Here is a 12287-nt window from a genome sequence, read left to right as displayed (position 1 = left end):
GTAAATGAGGAAGCAAAGAGCAAGAACTAATGTAGTCATTTATTTTGCTGAATAATGCAAATACGAAGTAAATAGACTATCTGATGTCATTTAAACTTCTTTATTAATGTAGTTACATCTCTTGTGCAGTGTATATGTTTGAAACAGAAATGTAGAAATGCAACACCCACATACTTTTTTGGTCAGGTCACATTAACAGCTCTAGTTAAAATTAGCAAATCTTTCTAAAAATTCCCCTGCAGTTTTATGTTGTTTAATGATGAGTGGAAACTGGACGAGACTAGAGTATTCAACAAGGCATTGTGGATTTAATGAGTTAGGCTTATTTACTTTTAGTAACAGAGTTCTGTTGAAATATGCTTTATACCTGAGCTGGAACTGATGGAGAGTAAAATTAGCCAGGTGAGAATAAACATCTTGATTTAGTCCTGTCACTCTCTGTGTGAAGACGTTTTTTTTCTTGCGTATACAAAGATCATCAAACTGAATCAGGAACAGCCACACCTGTCAACACAGATGTTCATACAGGATGTTCATGTAATTCACACAGATCTTCAGAAATTTGACTACACCAGTCCCGCAGGAATTCATTCAAGCACCCAAAAACTCCCCGGTAACAGCTCCAAATTTCACATCTATGGGTATTACTCAGTCCCCATGAAATTATTTCTATTTTACCCAGCACACAATGGCTAACATTTTAATAATGTCAACAAATATTTAATTAACTTGATCTAGAAAGACATCATAAATGTATTGCTTTTTACCTGCATGCCATTTTCTTCTGCATTTCTCTCTCTGGTTATTTTTAATGTGAGAGTCTTTCTTTACTTCCCCTGCCTCTTCCTTCTTTTTGTAGGCACCCTTATTACCTAATCTCGGCTTCCTTCTCACCAACTACCCAGAAATACAGTAACAAACTTAACTTTAGCAGTTTTCCTTTTACGCATTTGACTTCAAACACTTATTGCAAGAATAATAGCAAAGTCTTGTTTTGTAGTTTGTAGGAAAGGGAAGTTTAGGGCACTTACACGAGCACATACGTGTATAAATAAACAAAGAGGAAACTAGTCATCTTGAGTCACCAACAGTGTAGCACTCTCTTTCATTTCCTTCAACTTTTAAAAAATGTGCATAACACTAAGTGCTATAAATGATTGAGTTTTGTTTGTTTTCTTTTCAGCAGTACGGGTGTTGAGAAAAAGAACTGTTACTTGATGAATGTAATCGTTAATTGGAAATTAAAACCCAGTTTTCATCTTGAGGAAGCAACTTTTAGGTTTCATATGGTGCAATACCTACAGCTACTGTTCACAGCGAAGTCACTCTGTTGATTATTTCTGTACTTCCCCAAAGGGCTTCACTATATTTTTTCCATTTCTTTCTATATTACACATTCTACCTAAGAGTGACGCTTTCCTAAAATTGGTGCTGAAAAGGGTCCCAGTCTGTAAATCTACACACATTCAAATAAAGAGAGTCTCACATAAGAAGTCTGAATGCTAGAGTCAGCCTCGTGAGTCAAAGATTCAAGGCTCTAATGTAGCAGATTTTTTTAGACCACTCTTACATGCCCAAAAAGGGAAGTAGGTTTCGATCAAGAAAATTGCGTCCTACATTTCAAAGCAATGAAGCGTAATCTCAGTTTGTTACAGCAAACATATGCAACAAAGGTACTGCCAAAAAAAAGACACATTTTATTTTAGCTGATCCTCTATACATAGTAAATATAACACACATCATAGCTTGTCAAAATATTTGTTTTTGTAAAAGAAAAAAAATGCTACATAAAAATATTTGTTTTGTAAAAAGAAGCTTAATTGGAACCTGACTTGCATTTTTTTTTTTTTGCTTTGTGCAAACACCAGTCAGCCATGTACTAAAACCCTGAAACATCGTTATGTAACTTTCCATTATTCAGCTTGATCGCCTTCGACTAGTCAGAGAACGAAGTAGCTGCTGAAGGTGTTGAAATGGAAACTGTCAAAGGATTCAAGGTTTTTTCTGATTTGCCTTCACCCTACCGTTTCTTTTGTACAAGCTCGATTTTAACAACTTCTTATGTTTTGTTCTTCAAGAGCTCATTACATATTCACCCACCTTCTTGCTATACTTGTTCTAAATATAAGCACTCAAAAATGCAGGAAATGCCTCTCCCATGCAAATCTGTCTTCTTTAAAGAGTATGTACAGTGTTCAGTTCTCCTCCATGACTTCATTTTTGTTGTAATAAAGTGGGTCAGCCTCCACATTCTATTTTGCCTCCTCCTGATGCTCTATCATCACCTCCGTTTCATCATTTCCCTCCAACATTTTACAGTCCATTCCTTCGTTTTCTTCCGCCTCCTCCATTTCCCCTCTCTTGATCTCAGCATATTCAGTCTCTGTCGTATCCTCCTTCTCTTTGGCATTTGCAGGATCCTTCTCTTTCAGCGCAGAGAAGTCAATGTCCGAGTACACAGCTTCCTTTGGTGACATGTCCGAGTCTATCAAGTCCCCATGAAGCTCCTCTTCACATCCTGCAGCCGCTTGGTTCTGGATGCCATCGTCCTGGAAAGCGAGGGTCTCATCGTCCTGTACCATTATGTCGAGGACACCATCATTCTCTATGCGAGGTATCTCGTTATCCCAATCCTATCGTAAAATGTAAGATTTAATTATGTCAGGTAATAGTCAGCAAATTAACTGTCCAAAGACAATGTTTAATGTGAAGATGAAGTAATTCACAACAAGTCAAAAATATTTCCAGAATATTCCCTACTGAAGTTCCAAATCAAGGTTTAGCTCGCTGGCAATGCTAATGTAAGATGACTTTTTAAAAGTTTTATAAAAATGGAAAGTTTAGTTTCTTCTTCACTTTTGATGAGACTGACTTGACAAAACATGGCTGATTTTGGAAAAACTGCCAGATACACTGACCATTTTAATTTTATATTGTAGCATATGGAAATCTGTCTGAACAATTTTAATCAGTCATTTTTTTATTACAAGAGAGCTTCACATCTAATTTTTAATGTAAACATAAACATTGTTGTAAATTAGATATTAAATTGATGAAATTGGATGTCAATACAGTCAAAACTAACATCTTCATTATTTTACTGTGTTCTGATAAATCCTGTAAGTAAATTACCCAACATTTTGCCATGTTTAAAAATAAATAGGTCAAAGTACCTTGAAAACAGCTTCAGCGTTTACCAGTTCCAGCTCGTCGGTAGAATGAGAGTTCTTCTTTTTGTTTCTAAAAAGCAATCAAAATAAAAGAAAATTAATAAATCCCCTAACATTTATCACGTTAAGATGTTATTTTTAAGACCCTGGGTATATTCATTTCTTAAAACCACAAAGAACTTCATCTTAAAATCATACTATGACCAGTCAGCCACAGTAGATGGTAAATGGCCATTCACACACACATTCACACACTGATAATGATAAGCTACTGGATTGTAGCCACAGCTGCCCTAAGGCAGACTGGCTGCCATGCGCCGCCACCAATGGTCCCTCTGACCCTTGACCCGAAGGCAAGGTGGGTCAAGACCAAAAAAAAACAAACAAAAGCAGAACTGTTACATTATAATCTGAAAAGTATTACTTTATTAGGCAGTATACATAATTTCTCAAAGTCAGTTTAATAACTGCAGTTGAAAATTGCAAATAAATGATAAAAATAACTCTTGATGTTTGTAGGAGTTATTTTTTAGGAGACATAGAAAAGAAGGAAATAAGTTTATTGGCAGAAAAACTTTGACTAGTTATGTGAAATGTATAAAAAAAACACACAGTACCTGTGGCATTTTGTCACAAGGCAAGCAATCACGGTTGTAACCAATGATCCGATCAGAAATCCAACCCCAAAAACAATCAGGACAGAAATCATCTTTTCTTCAAAAAATTCTGCCAAACGACTAAAAAAAATCTGATAATCTGCAGGAGAGAAAGAAAATATCAGAGTAAAATGAATGTAATTTTATAAATAAGACAAGCTTAAATGAAATATTTTGGTTATATTGTAGTTGTAAACGTTTACTTACTTAATTGGTCAGGATCTGCCATTTGTAAGATTGGAGTAAAATAAGTTGAATGCTATATACAATACAAGTTTCCAGTTCAATGTACAGAATCTGTTTGAAAAGACTTACTTGAATTTCCTGGCTGATTTGCTTCTGAGGTGGAAAGATTTGTTTTGGTTTCACCAATATTATTCCTGCTGACGCACTCAACAGTAACGTTGCTAAATGTCTCTAAATTCACAGTCATGTTACTTGTAACTGAGAGCGCTGAGACATTGGTTGACAGGCTGTACTCAGAGATGCTGTCCAACAGCGGCCAAGTGATGTTTGGTGAAGGAAACCCTTCACTGATACAAACACAGGTCAGGAGATTTGACTGATTCCAACAACGAGAGCTGCTGCTGATCCTGGGGGAAACTGTCAGCACAGAGAAAAAAGTTATCATCTCTGCATCGAAAACGAAGTGGATTGAACAGACAGCTATTCGTCTTGTACTTCTAGATGTAATTTTACCATTATTGTGGACATATGTGATTCGTTGTCCACAATTTTCTATCAATTTGAGCATTTTTCAAAAATACTGGATCCTTAGTTTTAAGTGCATTTTCTCCATCTTACTTAAATATTTTGACCGAGATTTAAAAACAGTAAACTTTTCACTACTCCAGGTTTCATTTATGTTTTTTAAAGCACATAAATATGCAATTTCAACAATGCAAATCAAAACTAAATTTCACATTCGTCTTTAACCTTTGAAGGCAGCTGGAAACTCAGATCCCATGAACAATAATCATGGCATCTGAGTTAATCAACTTAAAGCCCATGTTGTCTTCATCGCTCGATTGTTCCACATCATGTTGTTAAATAAAGGAAAAGTCTTTCTGTTCAGGCATCTCTGTCTACCTCTGAGAAACTTTTAAAGTCTCAGCTATTCTGAGAAAACGTCCTACCCTGTACTACTCTACTCCACCTACTGCACTTCCCTTTATGCCTGCACTGTATTTCTACACTGTCACCTCTGAAATAACCTGACTAAATAAATAAATTTTTACTCAGATCTATTTATTTTGTAATGATGGTAAATATTTTCAAGATAGTAAACAATAATTTCATTCCGGTTCATCATATGAAACAAGTTAATTTCAGCATCAGGACCTCTATGATTATATATATATATATACATATATATATATATAACAATTTTTTCTAAAGTAAATATTAAAGTGAAATAGTAAAATGTTACATTAATACTCACAGCTCACGTTAAGAGTTTTCTCTACAGGTGTGTTGCCAGGAAAGTCGACCTTGCAGGTAATGTTCATATTGTGATGTTTAGCTGAGGGTTTAAAGGTCAGGCTTGAGGTGTGGCTCTGTGTGGCATTCATCATATTTATCATGAATTCAGTGTTATTGTCTGTGATTGGCAGGATTTTGTCCTTTTCTTCTTCTTCAAACATCCAGGTGAACTGAGGTTTAGATCCAGAGCAGGAAGCAGGAACTGAACAGGTCAAAGTGATGTTATTGTTCTTCAGAGGGGCGATCTCTAATGTGATATTTCTTTCCTGAACTGTTTGAAGAATAGAAATGAAAGACAGTTGGTGAGACATTATGATATCTTGTGAATGGGAATGAGAGCTACTTTATTAAGTTATTTTAACTGTTTTCGTGTATACCTTCAACAGTAATATTTGTATAATGCGTGCAGTTGTCTGCAGTTACAGCTCTGATTTCATAAACTCCAGTGTCTGAAGTTGTAAGGTTTTTGATGATGATGCTGCAGTTCTTCTTCTTTAGATCAGGCTCCAGCAAAGACATTCGACCTTTCAGACCAATTTTAGAGTCAGATGTGGTATTTTTATTGCAGTTGAATATTTGTATGTTACATTCTCTAGATTGGTCAGTTTTGAACCAAGCAAAGCTGGTGACATTATTTTCAAATGAACATTCAAAAACAACACATTGTCCAGCTGCTGCTGTTTGGTTTGTCCGTTTTAGAGTAAGAGTGGATGTTTTGCCGTCACATGTCTTGTTATCGCTCTGCACTGAACCTGAAATGAAAAGAAGAAACAGAAAAACAGCAAAAAAAACTTTTAGACTCATAAATGAGGAGACCCATTATACATAGTATACATAATATTTGTTTTATGTATAATACGCTGAGACTCACTACTTCACTTTACATTAAATTTTAATGATTGTATTTTATGCAGCTATTTAAATAAAAAGGCTATCTATAACTCATCAAAAATGTTTAAACATCGTTTCTTTTACCTGTTGCAGTAAAGAGCAGAGTTACCCAAATCAGAGCAAACATCTTGTCAATATAAGACAGTTTGTCCCTGGAAAGAAGACATTCTGTTACTGAACTTGAATAAAAAGACGTTAGGACACAAACAATATTTTTGGTGAACCTGGTTCAGAAACCCCTTCATGCCTGTCAGTCCAGATTTAAATACAGGATGTGGTAAGCTTCATTAGTCTTATATTACTTTAAGTTTTTTTGCTTAATGGCTTTGTAAATATAACTTGACAAAAATCTTCTTATCTGAGGCTATAAATCATCAACAATACAATTAAATACATAGACATAACTGTGAATTTATCCCAGTAAATATGTTTCATTTTAAAAATAACATTAGGGCATCACAACAGAGTCGTTATAAGAATCAGAGAGATTGTGTTGAAAATGAAAAATCTTACCTTTTTCTTGCTGAATCTGTAGCTTGTTTCCCCTCACTGACCTCTGCTTTCTGCTTCCTCTCTGAACTGACTCTTATTCTCTTCCTCCTCCTTTTCTGCGTCTTTGTTCTTTACATTACAGGAAGTCCCTCTACACATCACTGCTTCTTAGTTCCTCCTGAAAACAAACATGCATTTGCTGCAATGCCACAGGCAGTTATGAGGTGATTTGAATCCCAGGTGTGCAGGACAATCTCTGAGGTTTGGACGTGAACAACGACTGTTGTCGTCCTCCTACTGGCCACAACAGGAATTAATTCAAGTGATCATTTTAAACTGACTGGATGAAGACAGAGAACATTTTTTTAAATTTAACATGACAACAAATATTTCCCCTATTATGACATTATTAATTGAACACTATACTGTATATTGTGGATAGAATCAGTAAATCTTCAATCAGTAAAAATCTTTGAATTTAAAGTAGCTTAAATACAACAGCTATTGGTTATTTCAGTGCAGCTGCTTTGTCTGCCAAGGGTCAAACCTAATTATCCTCCGCACACTGCCTAAAATGGCAATATGTCATCTCACGAAAAATGTCCTGCCCTATGAGGCATCATGTAAACAACATGATGTCTCATATGCCCTATGCCCTACATGAAATTCCGCAGCTTATTTAAAGCTGCGGAATATAACTTTCACAAAACTACTTTTTGCAAATATTTTTTTACATATTTGGTCAAACTGTCACGATGTTGTGACTTCCTCCTAGTGTTACTACTCCAATCTGCAAAGATGTACAGCTCCTGGTCAAAAACACTGAGAGCAAGGAGAAATGTCATAGTGCTGCCAATCACTTTCGTGTACGCGCTGTTCAATGTGCTAATGTTGGCGAAACAACTTACCATTACAGGAAAGCTGTTTATGTATGGCCATGCTAACTAGCCTTAGCACATATGGCTGGCTATGTTGTGGTGAATCAACTGTAGCGCAGCATAAGGGTGATTGACGGCACTAAATCCCTCCTCTTGGCTCTGAGGGAGCACTGGAAGAAGGCAGAGGCACGAGATTTTTTTCACAGATTCTGTCAGATATTATACATGATATATTAGTAATTTTAACAAATTTATAAAAAAAAAAATTGTGTACTAAAGCTACATACTGCAGCTTTAAAAGTTAAACAGTTTTTCCTTTAACAGACAGATACAGAGAAGGCTGAAAGCAAGAAACCCTGTGGGGCTAGTGCCCCAGTGGTCACTAAGTGAGATCCAAGGTTTACCACTCTGTCGGGGAACTTAAAGAGCTCATTCAACCTAACAGTCATGTTGTTGGCCTGTTAGGGCCAGAGCGTGTGCAGAACCCTTATAGGCACAGGAGCAACATGCAAACTCCACGCTATAAGTCCACAGGCCGTGATTCAAAACCAGGACTTTCGTGTTAGGAGGCAATAGCGCTCCCAACTGCACCACCTGCAGTCCACTTATTAATTCATTTATTTATCTATTTCCATGATCACAATAGGTTGCTAATTGTTATGAGTCTCCAACTCCCACACACTAAGTGCATTAATACTAGCATCACCTAAAAGCAAAGAAGTCAAACATTAACAAACATGCTTTATAACAAATCTTTTTTCCAAGCAGTTCTATTTTTATTGAAAAATACTCCCGGTGGACAACATTATTACTCAGTTATATGTGACCAGTAAAAGTACATTTTAGTTCTTGTGTGAAATAATAGAAAAATGCATTAAGTTCACTTTCTCATGCACCACATGACATTTTCTGTGTGTCATCTATAAAATGAAATGATCAAAAATCCACCTCATACAACCTATTAATAATTGATAAAGATGGACATCAGCACAATTTCACTGTGGAAGTCACTTCTAGAACAACTTCTGCATGTTGTGAAGGTCCATACTTTCACTACCAGTAACTCTTTAGTTTTAACGTCACCTTTCCTAAAGAATGCAACACAGATCAAATCCAAACTCCCATTTCCTTTTTCTGTTAGTGTCGTAATGATGGTAGTTGAAGACTTTTTTCTATTAACAGAGGAACACAGACAAATATTACACTGCAGCTCAACTAAATTCTAGGCAATTCAGAATCTTGGAAACAAAATTTAATGGGAGATGGATGTAACAGTTTTTATGTTAATTCCTTCATTTTTCTTCACGATATGAGACTCCTGAGCTGCTTAGCACATTCAGTAATGGGGATTAGAAACAAGTAAGATTTAGCAGAATTAAAAATGAACTTTTTGCACCCATTTCATCTGTTGTTTATTTGATATTGCTGATTCATCTGAAAGTATTTTTTTATGTTATGTATATTATATCTGGAGATAAGTTGTTCTCCAATAATATCACTAAAGAGGGCTCTTTTAAAAAGTGTTAAAAAGTATTTTTTGTCATGACAACAGCAGTATCATTTGCTGAGAGTGATAAGTTCCTCCTTTTTTCTTACGAGGGTAATATTGGACAGTTGCAACCATAACACGAGAACAAAATTTGCATTGCAATGCATACTAACTGAATAACTTCTCTGAATCAGAAATGTACCAAATGTGAAAAAAAGCTTTTTAAAAGAAGGAATGCATGAAATATTCAATAAGAACTGTAACTTTCTGTGGGTTTTTGAGCAGTATGGCTATTTTTCCATCCATCCATCCATTGTCTATGTCCACTTAAACATGCAGGGTTGCAGTGGGGCCGGTGCCATGGTCCAGCAGCCATTGGCTGAGATGCGGCGTACACATAGGCCAGGTTGCCAGTCCATCATACTACACAGAGACATAGAGGACCAACAACCATACATGCACACACTTATACCTAAGGTCATTTTAAAGTATTCATTTGATCTAACAGTCATGTTTCTGGACTGTGGGAGGAAGCTAGAGTAACCACAAATAGCTCACACATGCACAGGGAGAAAATGCAAACCTCTTGCAGAAAGACTTCCTTGCTGCAAGGCAACAACACGACCAACTGTCCCATTGTGCAGCTTTATATTTTAACAGCTAGTTTATAGAAATATTAATAGATAAAACCTGAAAATATATGATTTAATCAAAATCTTTACCCGTTATAGTGGAACAGCACATACTTACTGACAGTAGAACCTTAATCAAAAACGAAATGTGTTAACCAAATTTTGGGCTCCGAAAGGGCAACAGAAACAGAGAAATAGCGGTAACACTTTATTTGAAGGGGTGTGCATAAGACTGACATAAACATGACACAACATCTGTCATGAACATAAAGAAGTCTTTATGAATGTCTATGACAGTTGTCATGACGTGTCATTCGGTAAATAATGACACTTTTAATGCAAAGTTGCTCTAAAAGTTGCATTGCAAGTCCATTAAAAGTGCCAACTTTGTGTGATTTTGTAAATTATGATAATTTAATGCAAAGTTGGCATTTTTAATAGACTTTCAATGCAACTTTTAGAGCAACTTTGCATTAAAAGTGTCATTATTTACTGAATGACACTTCATGACAACAGTCATAAACATTCATAAAGACTTCTTTATGTTCATGACAGATGTTATGTCATGTTTATGACAGTGTCATGTCAGTCTTAAGCACATCCCTTCAAATAAAGTGTTACCAAAATAGCAGTTTCAAACCATGCCATTGTAAATGTTGAAATGGACTACACTTGGTCCTCTTCCCACAATGGCAATATTAAGAAGTCAGGCAAGAGAGTTAAATGTCAAAGCAGAGGTAACGAGTCGTGGTTTAGCTGTGAAAATGGGCCTCCTTTGTCAGAATCTTGTGTACCTGTGAGGTTTTCTTTTGGTTCCTCAATAACATGGCAGCTAAAACATGTAACGGTGATGTTCTCATGCCATTTAGAGTTGTGGTGGCTGTTTGTCACCATGCTAATGACAGAGAACATGAGGTCATGTGCAGAATACACAAAAATACAAAGCTTTGACATGTGAAATCCCCTTGTTGGCTTATCCAGAATACTTACTGAGAAACATTTCCACTGGGGTAATATTCGCTCTTCATGCTGAGAAACGGAGGGACATTTTTAACAGTCAGACTCAGGACGTCTACTGTCATAACAGTTGGATTTCAAATGATTTGAAGTCTTTTGTCGCTAGATGACAACAGATTCTTTAAAATGAGTTTATTTTAAGGACAAAGAGGAAAAAGAGCAAAACAAAAGGATCATGCAAATACAACCCTCTTTTTTTGGGGCAGCCTTTACAAAGAGTTGCACAGATCAGTGCTGGGCCTCAGGGCTCACAGGACTTCATGTTTTAGATCTGTCTCTGCTCCAGTAAACCAGATCCAAGTGATTGCTTTTGCCTTGTTGCCATGCCATTATGTGCTGCAGAAGTGAGTTAATAATCATGTATTCATTAAAGTAAAGTTTGTGGCAGGAACAAAGCACTTAAACACAGAGGACAGCAGGACCTGGTGACCAGGGTTGAGAAACCCTGGCATAGATTACTAAAACATTGTGCGCACATAAGTGGAAGAACCAGAATATGTATCATACATGTAGATGTGCCATCACTCTTGCCTTGATGCATGAATCCAAAATGTTTTCCTTTGAATAGCCCCCTTTAAAATGGAATTGAATATTTCCAGGGATTTTAATAAGCAAGTAGTTTCAAGTGACAGTGGATGTTTGACATTTGGACTGTTGCAAAGATTTTATTCCACTGTCCCTGGATATCCATCCAAATTTACCAACACAATTAAAAAATAAGGAATCTATTCTGTATTATTAGGGAAAACAAATATTTAGAATAACAATCGTGACATTTTTTTCTTTCAAACCCTTTAGATTATCTGTTTAAGTTTAAATGCAAAAAGATTATTTGTAACATAAGTCTGTCTGTCACCTGGTTCTCAGAAGAGGCATCATTTCAACACGTCAATTCTGTGTGAATACTAAATAAAACTTTAAGACTTTTTTGTAGAAGCACAGCCCTAAACATATTCACCAACTTGGCCACATTAAACAGGCAAACCTTTGCACATACAAAGAACAAAACAAAACAAATCACCATTTATAAAAGAATTAGAAACATCACATTACGTATGACAGGAAAGTATTATCATTCTTAGCAACCTTTCAGATAAGAATAGTTTCTGCATAATTTGGGGTTGAGTCAGTTTCGTACAAACTCTGTCGCATTAACACAAAGCCCACAGTTTTAATAGATCCTTCATGTGTTGTTGCAGTTAAACTCATCTTTTACCATTTGTAGTTAATGCATTTTCTGTTAAACAGGGAGCTTATTTTTTACTTGGTAAAAAGAGATAATTTCCTGTTATTTACAGGAAATGATTGTTTTGGACTCAGTCGCCACATAAAAAAACAAGTTCAAGTTTGTTTCAGTTTCTGTAGTGCAACTTACAACATTCATAATTTTGTAAAACTGATAAAATGTAAAAATGAACCAATTTGTGGAGCATTAATGTTAAGACAAAAAGAAAACATTTTTAAAACTGGAATTTAACTTAATTTTAATACCCAAGCCTCTTATTACCAAAGGTAAAAATCATATTTCAATCATGTATTACTAACATGATGATTTCTGTGGAAGCCATCATGTTAGTATG

General features: G+C 35.8%; 1 protein-coding gene and 2 long non-coding RNA genes across 3 annotated transcripts in view; 1 reads left to right on the top strand and 2 right to left on the bottom strand.

The window, feature by feature from the left end:
- Positions 1-84: 84 nt before the first annotated feature.
- On the bottom strand, positions 85-1616 carry LOC103477893 (uncharacterized). The gene is made up of 2 exons (XR_535710.1): positions 768-1616; positions 85-504 (listed from the first exon to the last, which is right to left on the bottom strand). It is a non-coding gene; the product is annotated as an uncharacterized LOC103477893 (long non-coding RNA).
- A 79-nt stretch (positions 1617-1695) lies between these two features.
- LOC103477892 (sialic acid-binding Ig-like lectin 7) lies at positions 1696-6936 on the bottom strand. The gene is made up of 9 exons (XM_008431229.1): positions 6713-6936; positions 6284-6351; positions 5686-6060; positions 5268-5579; positions 4142-4429; positions 4034-4048; positions 3788-3926; positions 3174-3240; positions 1696-2633 (listed from the first exon to the last, which is right to left on the bottom strand). The coding sequence occupies exons 2-9, from the start codon at positions 6324-6326 to the stop codon at positions 2253-2255; spliced, it is 1620 nt and encodes a 539-aa protein (XP_008429451.1). The 5' UTR covers positions 6327-6351; positions 6713-6936; the 3' UTR covers positions 1696-2252.
- Positions 2527-12287, top strand: part of LOC108167029 (uncharacterized) — a 26752-nt gene continuing 16991 nt past the window's right edge. Inside the window, exon 1 of the long non-coding RNA XR_001777422.1 lies at positions 2527-2614. This is a non-coding gene — a long non-coding RNA (uncharacterized LOC108167029). The remainder of the gene's footprint in view (positions 2615-12287) is intronic.

This window comes from Poecilia reticulata, linkage group LG16, assembly GCF_000633615.1.
Source record: "Poecilia reticulata strain Guanapo linkage group LG16, Guppy_female_1.0+MT, whole genome shotgun sequence".
NCBI lineage: Eukaryota > Metazoa > Chordata > Actinopteri > Cyprinodontiformes > Poeciliidae > Poecilia > Poecilia reticulata.
Note: the sequence above shows the minus strand (reverse complement) of the source record. Positions and strands in the feature narration are given on the sequence as shown.